The following is a 15,230-nucleotide window of genomic DNA, read 5'->3' as shown; positions in this document are numbered from 1 at the left end:
TGTTTGTAAGCAATGACATTTAAATAGAATAAACACTAGGCAGCAGTCAAATTCAATTTGTCCATTCTGTTCCATCACTTTTCTTTGAGGCAAGACATCTTGTAACTAAAATTACTCATAAAATGCTTCACGTACTGACAACAGCTGAATCTTGTTCTTCTATTTGATATGAGAGCTGACAATCATAGAAACCCAAAATGCAGTTGTTGTAGGCATATCAGTGCCAGTGTTGTAGAAGGCTTGGATAGCACCCTAATTACTTGTCTGCTATCCTGTTGTCTTCAGAGTATCTGTTACGGAGCTTCAGACACACCCTGAACTGGATGTGGATGACGATGGGATCCTTTCAGAAACAGAAGCCCAGGTATGATGGGGACTGGTAAATTTCAGAGAAGGCTATCTATAAACAGGAACAGCTACACATGATTATTCTAGAATTCAGAGACATAGCTGTGTTAGCCTGGAATATCAGTATGCAAGGAGATCTTGTAGCGCCTTTGAGACTAACTGAGCAAAAGAAATGGTAGTGTAAGATTTTGTAGACTTGCTAGATTACCACACTATTATAGCACTGCTATTCCACTTTAACTGCTCTGGTTGCCTCCTGTTGCATTCTGGGATTTGCAGTTTAGGAAAAGGCATTTAGAATTCTCAGCCAGAGAGCTCTTAGGCCTCACTGAACTACAAACTCCAAAATGCAACAAAAGATAGCCAGAGCAGTAAAAGTGGAATAGCAGCACTATAAGAGCGTAGTGCAGTAAAGTGGCTGATCTACGACATATCTGAAGAAATAGACTAAGTCTTTGGGAAGGCGTATGCTACCACTTCTTTTGCTCATTTTGTCTCAGAGGTTCTATAAAATTCCTTTGCGTAGTTATTCTATGTCAGTGACCTCTTGTTTCCAAGGGTTTCTGACATTTTGTGGTTCACTCCTCTTGGTAGCTCAAGGTGGATACTGCTTGGTATTTAAAGGCAAGCTGGAATCTAGGAGGTGGCAATGTTCTAAATAAACCAGAGGCTCTTAACGTTGTTTGGTTGCCGCTATTATCTTGTGAGAAATGGGATTTGCAAGGATGAAATGTTTTGTAGTTAACAGGTGTTCTTGTGACATTCCTTGTACACCTGTTACCAATGTACTTTTAAAAATATGTGCCCAGTAGCTTTCTTTGTAGAAATTCCCACCCTTTGGCAGATTTTTGCCCCTTAATTGTTAGTTTTTGAACAATTGTTTCATTGGTGACTACTCTGTTCAGTTCCCAAGGACTGGGATCACAAAAAAAGTTGTATATCATGGAACCCAAATGAACATGTATATGGTGATGTATATGACACTTCCTGCCTTGGGTGTGCCTTTTCAGTTTGCCTGTCCTATTTCTTTACATCATTTTAATGTCTTTTTGAAGCTATTTAAAAAAACAGACACAATTAACACTTTACTTTTCACATTCTTCCTGTTCTGTTGCCTCCTTCTCTCACACTCAAGTGGCCACTGGCTTTCTGTTCTCTCTTTCCCTTTCCACCCATTCTTCCATCTTTCCATGCACCATCATGCTTTCTAACCAATGCCTGCTGTCAAACTTTCTACTACAGTTGGCTACATTTGGCTCCATGGATTCTTTATTTATGGACGCAAGCATCCAATGCTTGAAAATATTTTTAAAATATATAAATTCCAAAAAACAAACCTCGATTTTACCATTTTATATAAGGCACACCATTTCACTGTACTATCATATTTAATGGGATTTGAGCATCCACAGGTTTTGGTATCTACAGGCCATTTTGGAACCAAACCTCAGTGGATACCAAGGGCCCACTGTATTTTCTCTTAGTCTCAGAAGTACTACAAGATCCCTTTGCATACTGATCTTAACTAACATGGCTATGCTTTTGAATTTTGCCTGTATCATCTACATTTAGAGAACTGCTGTTGAGTGTGCAGTTTATATTGTTGGGTTCTGGTGGATAGTTTGAGAAATGCTGGTCTAGGGGTATTCACTTGATAGAGTTTTTCCTTTCTTCTGGTGGGATAGTGGAAACTGGGTTGAGGAGGCAGCTGTTTGGGAGAAGGTCTTGCCTTGCAGCAGCACTGTATTGGGCCTGATCTTTTTTGAATATCAAGATCTTCCTTTCTGTAAGTATTGTGAATGTTACAAGGTATAAGAACCCACCCCCTGCAGATGCATAGGACTGATCAGTCAAGAAAACCAACCTGCATAGAGGTTTCTTTTAGAGTGGGCCATTGGTAATTGCTAGGGTTTGGTTCTAGGAGCCCTGGTGAATACCAAAATCCATCTATGCTCACGCCCCATTAAATACAATGACATAATAAAATGGTGTCCATTGTATAAAACGGCAAAATCAAAGTTTGCTCTTTGGATTTCTTTTCAAGCCATGGATGGTTGAATCTGTGGCTAAAGAATCTGAGGTCTGTCTGTATAACCTCAGAAAAGTTCAGGCTTGGGTGAATATATTAGACAGCAGGTGACTTCCCTAGTTTTGGCACAACCCGTTTGACTGGTAGGAGCTTTACTTGGGGCAGCCCCACTCTTCCCTTAGTTCTGCTTTGTCTTTCTGTATTCTGATGGAGCAGTTCTCTACAAATCTGAATTGTTTCAGGATTTACGATTTTGTCCAAAGGAGCAACATAAGCAACCATTTGTTTGTTTGTTTGTTTACTGTATTTATACCCCGCCCTTCAGCCCTAAAGGCTCTCAGAGCGGCTTACAATTATTATTTTAATTAGACGGTTCCCTGCCCTCAGGCTTACTATCTAAAAAGACAAGACACAAAAGGAGAAGGGAATGGTGGTGGGGAAGGGGATCAGGTCCAGCAGTTCTTCTCTCCCTCTGAGGCCTGGACCAAGGCAGATGGATTGGAGGGAGGGCTCTTCTCCTTCAGATGTTGGGCCTGTCCTTTCACTCCCTCCAGGTCAGAAGATGACAGTTGGCAAGGAGGGGGTGCTCTTTGAAGGACTCTTCCTTTACCAATTACAGAGTGGGTTTTGTTGTTCACTCCAGTCCAATTCCCCATTTTATGTCTTCAACAGTTTGCATGTAAGCTTGGCACGCCTTTGTAGTGCAATTACAGATCTAAATCTTACTGTGAATAATAACAATCGGAATGTGTCACATCAATATTTAATTCAATTGGAGTGCATCCTTGTGGTTGTTTTTCAGAACAAGTGAGGCCATATGGTCCTTTGTGATTGCAATAAAAGAGTGGCTTTAAAATAAATAAATAAAGGGGTCCACCAGGTGGAAGCATCATTGTATTTCCTCAGGTGGTTCTTGCTGGTCGGTGAGCCGTAGTAATGACAATGCAGAATTCCTGTTCTATTCCTGCTTGATCCTATGGAATTGCACGGTTAGACAATTTGGAAGAGGATAGCTGTATAACACAGGTACATGACACTGGAGCGGCTTTCCAGATGGTGAAGGACAGCCCAGCATAGTCAGTGATAAGGGCTGATGGGAATTGCTGTCCAACAATACCCAGAGGGCCACATGTTCCCCATCCTTGATTTATAGTTGTCTGTGACAACTATGAGGAATCTTCAGGTATGGGGATGCAAACAACAAGGAAGACCATGGCTTTCTTTCTCTTCTTTCCTCAGAGGTTATTTGTTTTTTTTTTTAATTTCCTTATTGTAGTAATGTAATCACAAAGGAAGACACAGAGCTGCTATTTGAATTCAGTGAAAAATAAGTGGACATTTTAGTAGCTCTGCTTTCTCCATCCTGGGGCCCTCCAGACGTTAGGACTACTATTGCTTGCCAAACATCACTTCTAGAATCCACCCCTGCTGCTGCCATCATCCCCAGCATAATTAGTAGCTATGCCAATTATGGATCAAAGTAGTTGTAAGTCCTATACATCTGCGGGAGGGGGGCAACTTGGGGCAGATGAAGGCTATCTTAGTTTACTTTATTATCATTTATGTTGCCTTTACATCATAGAATTCCACACATAGAAACTTATGGGAAGAAATAAAAACAATTAAAATATAAACAAATTTATATAAAATGCAAAACTGAAGCAGTAATGCACAAAACCCCTGAAAGCCAGATGAGCAGTCCACAAAGAATGCAATATAAGTAGGAGGTTTCCATGGATTGCCCATCTTAATGAATTTTTAACTGAATGCACACAATTAAATTATCACAATTGAACAGTTCCAAGTACAGTATAAGGTTGTTAGCAACCCCACTACTTAAAAACCCAATGAGGCATTATAATTTGCAGTATGTATTAGCTACATAGTGCTAATACATAGCTTAGGCAGGCATCTTGCCTTGATCATAGAAAGCAAAGCAGTTTTTGGTGGGGCTCGTGTCAACCATGTGGAGACTGGGAAGTGCAGTCATTCACTTTCTCCAGAACATATTCAGATGACTGACTTTGTTTCTAGGACATTGCTCCATTTTTCCACTGCTTAATCTTGCTTTCTTGTCTTCTCACACTAACAGCAGAGCAGGTTCTGAATCCTGATGTATCAGCTATGTTACATGGCTTGGTTTATCCCATACAGGAATACAAAGAGGTCACAGTTTGTCTTGCATTACATCCAGCGTAGAGGCTCAGTAGAAGTGTCTGACCAATTATTACTGGAATCCGGATGTCACCTGCTCTCATCTGACAGGGCTCCTTTTTCGATCCATAGCACCAATGTATTTGTGCAGTCTGGCTGGTTTCACACACTCTTATCTTCCCAAATTTCCAGCTGTAATGGGGAGAGTGGGAAAAGGTCAGATTGACTGATACAGCAGAATAATAATAATAATAATAATAATAATAATAATAATTATTATTATTTGTATACCGCCCTATGGCAAACCAATCCGGGCGGTTGACAACAGTAAAATATAAAATATAACAATTAAAAACACTTTATCCCTCCCCTCCTTAAGACAATATTAAACAGTATAACATATTAAAAACACAATATCAAAGCATAAAAACAATTAAAAACTAAAAACCCTGATGTCCCTCTGTTGATCCTCAACCATCACTAAGATGGGACCACGGGAGGAATGAGGGAATCAGGGAACCTGGGCCGGGATGATTAATCTGGAAAGGCCTGCCGGAAGAGATCCGTCTTGACCACTTTTTAAAAGCTGTCTAATGATGTTATCTGACGGATCTCATCCGGCAGGTCATTCCAGAGTTTGGGGCCGACAGCAGAGAACGCCCTCTGGGAGGTCGCCACAAGCCTAGATTTTAGAGGCTGCAGTAAGTTCCTCCCAGAGGACCAGAGAGCGCGGGGAGGATTGTACGGGAGGAGGCGGTCCCTGAGCTAGCTTGGACCCAAGCCATTTAGGGCTTTAAAGGTGATAACCAACACCTTGTACTGGGCCCGGAAGCTGATAGGCAGCCAGTGGAAGGACCTCAAAACCGGAGTAATGTGGTCCCTCCTAGATGTTAATTTATATAATTTATGTAATTAATTTAAAGTATAGTTTAGAACATATGAAATGATGAGAATTAAAATGTGTCTCTTGTTCTTTCAGACTTTGCTGGGCAACTCCTTGCAGGTGGACATGGACAGTTTCCAGAACATAGTTTGGTCTGCAATCAAGGAGAAGTACAAAGCAGAGGTCAGTGTGCTAGTCTTGTCTGTCTTTACCACAGCACCAAATAGCTCAAATGATCCCATCTGGACTATTGATTTGACATCTTAAGTGCTGAGTGAAATTAACAAGAGGTTGCTTTTCAAATAACACAGCTAAGTATCATAGTAGGGGAAAAGCCATTTATTTGTGGGAATAAACACATGCACACCCAAAATAATTTATTTTTATTTATTTATTTTATTCATTTTTATCCTGCCTTTCTCTTGATAATGGGACTTAAGGTAGCTAACACTATATTTAAAACAATATAAATTAAAAGCAGTACACAAAATAGGGTAAATATAAGAGTTATACTGGGACAGAAAGAAAGATCTCTGCAGATATTCTTAGATCTCTCATAGGCTCATAAAGGGAGACATAGTCCTTCAAATAACGTGGACCCAAGCCTAATTATTATTATTATTATTATTATTATTATTATTATTAGGCTTTATACATCAAAACCAGCACTTTGAAGTATGCCTAGAAATGGACCAGCAGCCATTGGAGCTGTTACAACAAGGGAGCTATGTCCTCCATGTAACCAGGCTGCAGCTTTTTGGCCAACAGAGGTTTGTGAACACTTTTCAAAGGCAGTCCCATGTAGAGTGCATTAGAGTAATCCAGATGGGATGTGGCCAAGACATGCACCACTGTGGCCATATCTGACTCTCCAGGAATAGACGCAGTTGATGCATTGGGCTTAACTGTGCAGAGGCACTCCTGGTCACTGCTGAAACCTGGGCTTCCAGTCTCAGAGCTAAATCCATGAGCACCCCTAAACCCCTGTATTTTCAGGGGAGAGTAACCCCATTTAACGTGTTGGATCCCTATTCCCAGATCTGTCATGTCTGGATTAAGCTTCAATTTATTTGCCCTCATCCAGTCCATTACAGCTGCCATGCACCATTTTAACACAGGAACAACTTCCATGGAATTAGGTGGAAAGGAGTGATACATCATAAACATACTCATGACACCAGACCTCAAAACTCTCCCAATGGCTTCATTCAGATCTTAAATATCATAGGGGACAAGACTGAACCCTGAGTGACCCTATAGGCCAAAGGCCAAGGAGTCAAGCAGGAATCCCCTAGCACAACCCTCTAAGAGTGTTCCGCCAAGAAAAAAATGAAGCCACTATAGATAGTACCTTCAAGCCCCATCCCAGAGAGGTGACTCAGAAGGATATCAGAAGCCATTGCGAGATCCAGCAGAACCAACAGGAACACACTTCCTCATCTAGTTACTTGTGCAGGTCATCCACCAAAGTGACTAAGGCGCGTTACAGACCGCCTGAAAGCGGCGGTCTGCCGCCACCGCCATTAGCTGTGCCGAGGAGCCCCAGCGGCCAAACCGCAAGGCTCCCCGGTGCCGCAAAAAAGAAGCGTCAAAATGGTGCTTCTTCTTGCGGTGCGCTAATGACGCCGCAAGGCGCCAATGGCGCACTCACGACGTCATTAGCCCCGTGCAACATGTGGACGCTGAGCGTCTGCTACGTCAAGATGGCGGTGCCCGCCATTTTGTACGTCCCCAGGACGTACTAGGGTTAGGGGCGTGCCACTCTACTCAAGTGGCAATATATAACTAGTCAAGTAAGACTGACGTTATCAAGTCAGAGGAGAGAGCAATCATGTATGTACTGGACCCTTGCCCTTACTGGCTCATTAAGAGGAAGAGGATTTGCTGCGTGAGTAAGAGAACTGATAAATGCCTCTTTACGACAATGCAGGGATCAAACATGCCTGAAGACAGCTGTAGTAAGACTTCTGAAAAAACCTTCCCGGGATCTTACTATACTAGATAACTATAGTCAAGTCTCCAACCTTCCATTTTTGGGCAAGGTACTGGAGCATGTGCTGGCTTCTCAACTCCAGTGGTTCCTGGATGAGGCGGATCATCTATAGATCCATTTCAGTCTGGATTCAGAGCTGGTTATGGGACAGAGAACCTTAGGCCCGTTCCGCACGGGCGTAAAGCACGCGCTTTCCTAACCCTAGTACGTCCTCTGTCCCATAACCAGCTCTCTCCTCTGACTTGATAATGTCAGTCTTATTTGACTAGTTATACATTGCCACTTGAGTAGAGTCATGGATTTTGGAACATAAGTAGAAATCACTGCAGAGAAAATAGTTTGAGAGAGGATCCCTTGGATTCTAGTTAAGGCTTTGAACATTTAAGTTCAGGCATCCTTTCTGATCCTGTAGTAACTGTGGACACAGGTCCTAGTTACTTTGTTATGTATTCCTGATTGGCACCAGCACAAATTTACTGATGTATAATATGAAATTGCTTGATGGTTATTCATCTGAACAGCACTGAAGTGCGTCTTGTGAAGTCTGTAATCTAAATTGTGTTCAAAATACACCCCCCCCCCCCAATGACTCTTGAAGTTAAAGTAACTGTGAAAGAGAAATGGTGGTGAGAACCATGAAGTCTTGTTTACTAGTTTGTTTGTGCTGTAGGTCAGCATTGAGTACTATTGAGTTTGCTTATTTTCTCCTCTTGACTTGAGGACATGTGATCAAAGCATTAATGTCAATAAGCATTAGCTTTCATTTTCATTGAACCCCAGCTGTGAGGATCTTTGTTACTAACAAAATGAAATTTCAGTATAATGTTACCTGCTCACCAAAGATCCCAGAGGCCTAGAGATATATTCATTCAGCAGTTGCTGAAAAAGTTTTTATAGGAATATCTTTAGCTTACTCATCCTCCAGAAGAAACATACTCCTTTCCATGTCATGCCTGTGTAATAAATCTGTCACTTGTGTATTTTCCTAAATGTTGATTCATGTGAAATTGGCAGTGTGAGGGGGAGCGTCTTCATTCATCTGGCTCGTCTTTGAAATATTCAAGGACAAAAGATCTTACTTCTGAAAGACACAGAAAAGAAGGATATGGGATGGTTCTTTGTTACTGAGCTCTTCAAAACGATCTTGATACACACTATGTTTCCCCTGACATTTGTGGTTGCAGGAGCTCCTGTAGACCTCTGCCTACCTCCCACATACCAACACCAAACTAGTGATGCCCATATGGTGTGTGCTTAATTTTTAAAGGTAGCATTCTACTAGCCATAATATCTATGTATTACTTCCAGTAATACTGGCAATATGCCTCTGTCTGCCAGTTGGTAGGGAACATGAGCAGGTACAGATTGGGCTGAACTCAGTCTTCCCTCTCTAGAGCTTGGCTGATATACAGCCTCCATCAAAGGGTCCAGTTGAGGAGGAGCCAGATAATCAGTCTGATGCCCAGTTGGACCAGTTACCTCCTGAAGAGGACTATGATGAAGATGATGATGAAGATGAAGAACCTGATGAAGACAGCATCGATGAGGAAATGAAGGTACTAAACTGAGGTGTACAGCTAAAATATGCCAGTTGGTTCATTGCCTCTCCCACCTAATTTAAATTCTGTATGCAAAGTCATGTGCCTCAGGAAGATGACAGCCAGTGTAATGTCTCCCTCAGGAGTCTTTTGCTTCCAAAAGAGATATTTCTCTGACCATTAATATGTATTCAAACCATACCTGTACAGCTAGCAAAGCTAGAAGCTTCTCCTTCCAAAAAATGAATCTGTATAGAATTCTGCATTTGTGAATTCCAAAAGGGACCTTTTCCTGTATCTATCTGAAAGCCACAGTGAGCCTGGGGTTGGCTTCTCCTGTTGTGCGAATGGGCCATCCAAATCTTCCTTTATTGGACAGGTTATTCTTTTTGGGAAGCAGAATTGACTTTTCTGTTCTAAAATTCTGACATCCCTCCCCTACAGTTTAATCCTTCTGGTTTCACTAATGTAATTATTTTTAGAAACGTATCCAAAAGTAGCCATGTTGGCCATACAGCAAAGTACAATAATATTCAAAATCCAGAAAACTGCAATACCTTTATTAGAACAACCAAACTGCACAAAATAAATGATACAGGCTTTTAAAACTCCACTGGTTTCTTCATCAGGCCAAGGTATTAAAAATCATACAGGAGGGGAATATATGATTCACAGGTCTACATTTTGTCAAGATGTTGTTCTCAGTTAAGATGGAGGGATAGCCATATAGGCAGAGACCATTCCTTTTGTCCCTGTATGCTCTGGAAGTCTTTTTTCTTTTCTTTTCTTTTCTTTTCTTTTCTTTTCTTTTTTTTTTTTTTTTGCATTTTCCTTTCTTATTGAACATTTAAAATATTATCAATCATACATCACCACAAATATAATCAACATTTCTTTAAACATTCCATAAGCATTTGATAAACATACAATAATTATTCCCCACTACTCTAACTCTGTTCTAGCTAACATTACTTACTAATTAATCTTCCAGTGAACTCAGCTTGCATTCCGTCATTGGTCTTCAATCTTCATATCCCCTTCCTTCCATTCCCCTGTACCATCTTCTTCTAATTCCCTTCACTCTGTCTTACCCAAACTCATTCTTTCTAAGTTTTTTTCCTTCCTTACCCTCCCTTCTATTTTTTCACATTCTCCTTCTCTTCAAACCCTTCCCCCACATTCTCATACTCCTTCTCTACATACGCTCACCCTCAGCAACATACTTTACCCTCACCCCTAAGCATATATCTACCATTGGTTTTAACTTCTTTCCTTTAAGCACTTATTTCAATTATCCTTTGACTTTGCTTAAATATGCTAAATTTGACTCATTTGTTCTTCTACCTCTACTTATTTTCCTCAAATCAATACCATATTATTATTTATGCTTATACCCAAATACATCAGTATTCATCTTCCATCATCCCCTTTCTTCTATCATTCTGTCCATCCATATAAATCACTTAGATATTTTAAGGTTCTGGTGCTGCTGTCATCCCCCATTTCTCCTTCAAAAATTTGTATACTATAGACCATTCCATATCAAAATTCTCTAAAGACTTATTTTGGAATACACAGTCTTAAAGTCCAGGAAATAAAATCTAAACTCCATTAACATCACAAAAGAGACTTCCTTTGAGGCAACCTGAATCTCAAAGAAAGTGTCTTTCGTGTTGCTAAAGGAGTTTAACTTTTATTTTCTATCTCCCAAAGCCCACATGGCCAAAATGAATGGTTTCTGTCTGCCTGTATATCCCTCCATACCATTTTAAACTGAGAACAACATCTGGCAAAATGTAGGCCTTTGACTCTTAACATTGTTATATTTTGTCCTCTCTTGTATGATTTTAACACATTTGCTTGATGAAGAAGCCAGTAGATCTTTGAAAGCTTGTGTCATGTATTTTGCGCATTTTGATTGGCACAAGTAAGGTATCACTGTTTTGTGGATTTTGGCTGTTATTGTAATAATTTTTGTTAGTTCTTCAAGGGACTTGGATCAGTACATTCAATTGGGTATTTATTTATTGCCCTGAGTTTACAGTATGGTGGGATATTAAATCTTAACTAATAAGTAGGACCTAGGTTTCTGTTTAATGTTAAGCAGCAGATAAGAAGAGAACTCAGGCTCTTCAGCGCAGGTCTTGTTTGTCCTTTGGGCATATCTCATATTTGACTATTACACAAATCTCTATGACTGTTACATGTATTTATTATTTGCGGTATTTATACCCCGCCCTTCATCCCTAAAGACTCAGAATATCCCACAAGTTTTCCCAAGTTTCTAACAGACAGTACTGGTATAATCTTTCACAGCTGTCTTCTTTCTGATATACATGAAGTAAAAGTAGGTTTTAATTTGTTTCACTTGCATAATGTTGTGTGTGCAAAAATCAAGATTTTATAAATGCAGAATCCTCCACTCTTGCAGATTTGAAAATCATTTAAAGCAAGAGCTCCGTTTTGGATAGATCAAGAAAACTATAAGCATCTGCTTGCAAAATAGTTATGGGAAGTTTTGAATACTGGTATTTACATTAGAACAAACCAGCGTATTATAGTGTTTTGGGCATTGGATTAGAACTATGGGAGACCAGGATTTGATCCTCCACTTGGCCATGGAAACTGACTGGGTGACTTTGAGCAAGTCAACACTTTCTCAGCCTTGGAGCAACAGCAAACTTCGTCTGAACAAAAGTTCCCAAGAAAAACCCATGATAGGGTAACATAAAGAGTTTCCCATATGTGTGGACAACAGTATTTAAAGGCTTCATGCCACATGTTTTCCAAAACATGAATGTTTACATGGAGGACGTAAAATTTGAACTGATCTTTACTTAGTATCAGTTGTGATACTAGCACATATTTCTCCCTATTCTCCTCCTCCTACGGATGTGGTTCCTTCTTCTCTTGCTTTGGATGTGAATGGAAACAGTTTTGAGATTATAGTGACAATGATAGTCTGCTTCATTGATGTTTCTGCAGGTCCCACCATCCAAGCCACCGTCTGATACCAGGGTGGCAGAAGAAGAACTGGAAAAGATGCCTCCTTATGATGAAACTACTCAGGCTCTGATTGATGGTAGGTTGTTCATTTTAAAAGCAGCCTTTCAAATGGAAAGGGATTCCATGGCTGTGTCTGGGTTTACTCTGTGGAAAAGAGGGAGCCCTCTTTGTTTTAGCAGCAGAAGCAGTAAATAGCATGATTGTGAGGGAAGAAGACAATCTTGTTTCCTCGCTTGTAAAGCTAGAGGTAGTTGAAGATCCCTCTAGGAGTCACGAAGAAAGATCCTCCCTAAGCTGTTATGGAAATGCCTTGTTTTCAGCAGCCTTGCCACTAGGTGGGCCTCTTTGGCAGCACTGGCAGTTTTTTCTTGGGCCACCTTGATGTGTGCTTTTTTGCTGCTTGTACGCTTTGCAATCAGTGTCAGCCTTGATGTAAAGGAGCACAGAGAAGTGAATGGGGCCTGCTAATTGGAGGCAACAAAGAGGGGCACGTGATATCAATTTTCCTGTCCAGCCATTCTCTTGGACATCTAATATTCTTCAGTGTTCTGTCTGAACTCAGCTGGGAAGGAGGCACTAGAAGCAATATTGGCAACTATAATTTGCTACTTGAAGGTTAGACAAAGTTTGGCCAGGGCTGTCAGAAGCCTAAGGTAAATAAATTAAAATTCTGCACCCAAGCATCCCAAATTCTGCCACAAGAAAATTTGAAGTCTATAACTTGTATAAATTAGGCAAATTGAATCCCTCTCTTTTCAAAATGTTGTTACTTGTGCAGTTTTGCATAGTTCATGGGGTCTTCCAGAATGCTGAAGACCCACTTCCAACCACTGCTTTGATTCATCCACACTTCTTCTGAGTTTTTAGCAGGCATAGCTCACACACTTCCCACCAAGTCTTAGCTGCAAGGGCTAAAATCTTTGCATTTTAAGATAAAGGTGGTAATAATCAAGGAAAATAACTGCATACATATAAATGTGCTGTACCATTTTCCTGTGTTTTTAAGTTTTGTCTTGTCTTGTCTAGTCTTAGCATTTAATTTTTGTTTTACTGTTGCTATTCCTTTCATGAATGCATTTAAACGCAACTCTTATTTTCGGGCCTCTTTAGTTGAAGACATTTACTGGGATTGGAGGGTTTAGAGGCCTTCACCACTGCCCCAGTAGAGTTCATCCATTGCTGGTAAAACCCAGTAACTTTTCCTTTCTTCCTGTTCAAATAAATGTCATAAAGAGGCTTATGAGCTTAAAGCACAGCAAATGTGCTATCAAGCCACAAAACAAAAGCTATTTGCTATAAGAGGAGATGAGCTGCTGCTTTTAGCACATGGCTGAAAAGGGGAGCTGTTTATGTCTGTAAGAAAATAGGCCTCCTCATTTTCTTTGAGCAGATTCTGAACAAAGCAAAGCTGCTTAGATTGTTTTTTTGCAAGATGGGGGACTAAGCAACGACTTAGATGCGGTTGTCAGGAAAAGAAGCCCTTAATTACATTTGAGTCCACAGCTATGGGGAGCTACCTTCTGTCTCTCTGTCTAGTTATAAATTGCTTTGGCTGAAGGCTAAAGATATAGTGGTTTAGTTGAATTCATGCAGTGTGTCATAATCCCAAAGCATTTGCAAGAGGTGGTAATGAAAAAAGTAGTAACTCTGAGTTGTGGTACTGCAGGTGACTAACCTTGCAGGAAAAGTGTTTAACTCAGTAGACCTTGTGTGAAATGAGGCCTGATCATTCAGTTCAATCTTTATTTACAGTCAATAGACCTGGCGAGACATGTTATAACTTAAAACCATATAAAATAGAAAGATTGCATATAACTTAAAGCCTGATAATGGTTCTTATTCTCAACTATGGTAAGAGTCTGGGAGGAAACTTCACTGTGCCTTATGGGAGAATGGGAATGATTTGGTGAAGGACGAGAGTGTTGAGTAAGGAAGACGCATGTGCACATGTATGTACCTTGGCTTTACTTTGACAAGAACATTCTTAGCCCATCCTATGGCTTCTACTTGTTTCACATTGTTTTCATGAACCTCCTAGCTGTGCTGTCACCAACTGCGTGATGAGCATTTCCTGCTGAATCTCCTCCTGTCCAGTTTTAATACAGTTTTACAAAGAAATGCTCTGTCCCACAGCAAATAACATGCAAATGCCCTTGGAGTCTTTTGTGATGGGCATTGGCCTGGGGCACTAGTCTGGCAAAGGAAGCCGCTTGTGTGGCATGATGGCTCTGCTTCACTGCTTTTGAATATTTGGGCTGCACCCAGCTTTTCTCAGTGGCCCATTGGGACTACCTTTGTGCACTTGGTAGTAATCCCTGTGTGCTTATGATCTTAAAGCAGGGGTTGAGAATGGATAGCCCTCCAGATGTTGTTGATGCATTGCAGATCTTGTCAGCCCTAGGCATCAAAACCAGTGGTAAAGGATGGTGGGGTTGTAGTTCAGCACTATCTGGAGAGTCATATATTTTTCCATCTCTGGCTGAAAAGGCTGTTTGAAGGTATACTTCCACTTGAAGCTGGTTCTTGTAGAGCTAATAATCTCCGTACTTAACAAATTTGCAGCAGATGTAATGGCCAGTGTTTGCTCCTTTCTGTCTTGAAGCCAGTTTCTGTATCCCAGCAAAAAGATAAAACAAGGAGCCTTCATCCATCAGCCTACTGGTAGTGGTGATGCTCTTGCATAAACTGCCCATCTCCTGGAAGTAGTCAGCCTGGTTATGGGTGTTCGTGCAAAACAAGTGTGTCCTGACGGGTAAGCCACAGCAGAAGGACCTTGCCAAAGTAAGGTCTCTGAAGAGCAGAGGATCATCATTTTAATGCTGTACTTGGATTGTTGCTGCTGGGAATAAGCACCTCCTGGAACCATGCTCAGATTTTGGCCAGGCCTTTGCTGAATGCATTAAAGCAGAGCTGGCCTAGTCGACCTCTAAACAGTCAGATATCTTTATTACTCTTTGCGTATCGATCTGTGCTTGAAGTATTCTTGCCAGGAATATTGGCCAGAAGAATACGTGTGTGAGAGAGCAAACATGAGAATGACTAAGCTTGGAAGAGAGGACATTGAGGGAGTAATGTTAAAAAGTTTATGCATATTTACAGTTTTGCCATTACACAGCTTCACATAGCTTCAGGTGTGTTGATGCCTCCAGCGAGTACCTCAGTGTTTATCAAATGGTTTAGCATAAGTAGCACCATTTAAGTCACAAAATCCACAATGCCATTTCCAGTTCCTGTATACTTGTGATAAGTCCTACTTTCCCTGGCTCCTGCTAGGAAATG

At 40.8% G+C, this 15,230-nt stretch overlaps 1 protein-coding gene across 3 annotated transcripts in view; it reads left to right on the top strand.

Annotated features, from left to right (window-relative positions):
* The window catches only part of PRKCSH (PRKCSH beta subunit of glucosidase II), a 63,204-nt gene that overhangs the window by 21,268 nt on the left and 26,706 nt on the right, over positions 1–15,230 (top strand). For 2 of the 3 annotated variants that reach the window (XM_089487505.1, XM_089487513.1), the window contains exons 9-12: positions 286–364; positions 5,511–5,597; positions 8,802–8,963; positions 11,931–12,027. In XM_089487505.1, the coding sequence (XP_089343631.1) occupies positions 286–364; positions 5,511–5,597; positions 8,802–8,963; positions 11,931–12,027 (425 nt within the window). The remainder of the gene's footprint in view (positions 1–285; positions 365–5,510; positions 5,598–8,801; positions 8,964–11,930; positions 12,028–15,230) is intronic. The other variant, XM_089487517.1, reaches the window with a different exon arrangement.

The sequence above is a fragment of the Sceloporus occidentalis genome, unplaced genomic scaffold (genome assembly GCF_023333645.1).
Source record: "Sceloporus occidentalis isolate IW3139 unplaced genomic scaffold, rSceOcc1.0.p SCAF_1, whole genome shotgun sequence".
In the NCBI taxonomy this organism is placed as follows: domain Eukaryota; kingdom Metazoa; phylum Chordata; class Lepidosauria; order Squamata; family Phrynosomatidae; genus Sceloporus; species Sceloporus occidentalis.
Note: the sequence above shows the minus strand (reverse complement) of the source record. Positions and strands in the feature narration are given on the sequence as shown.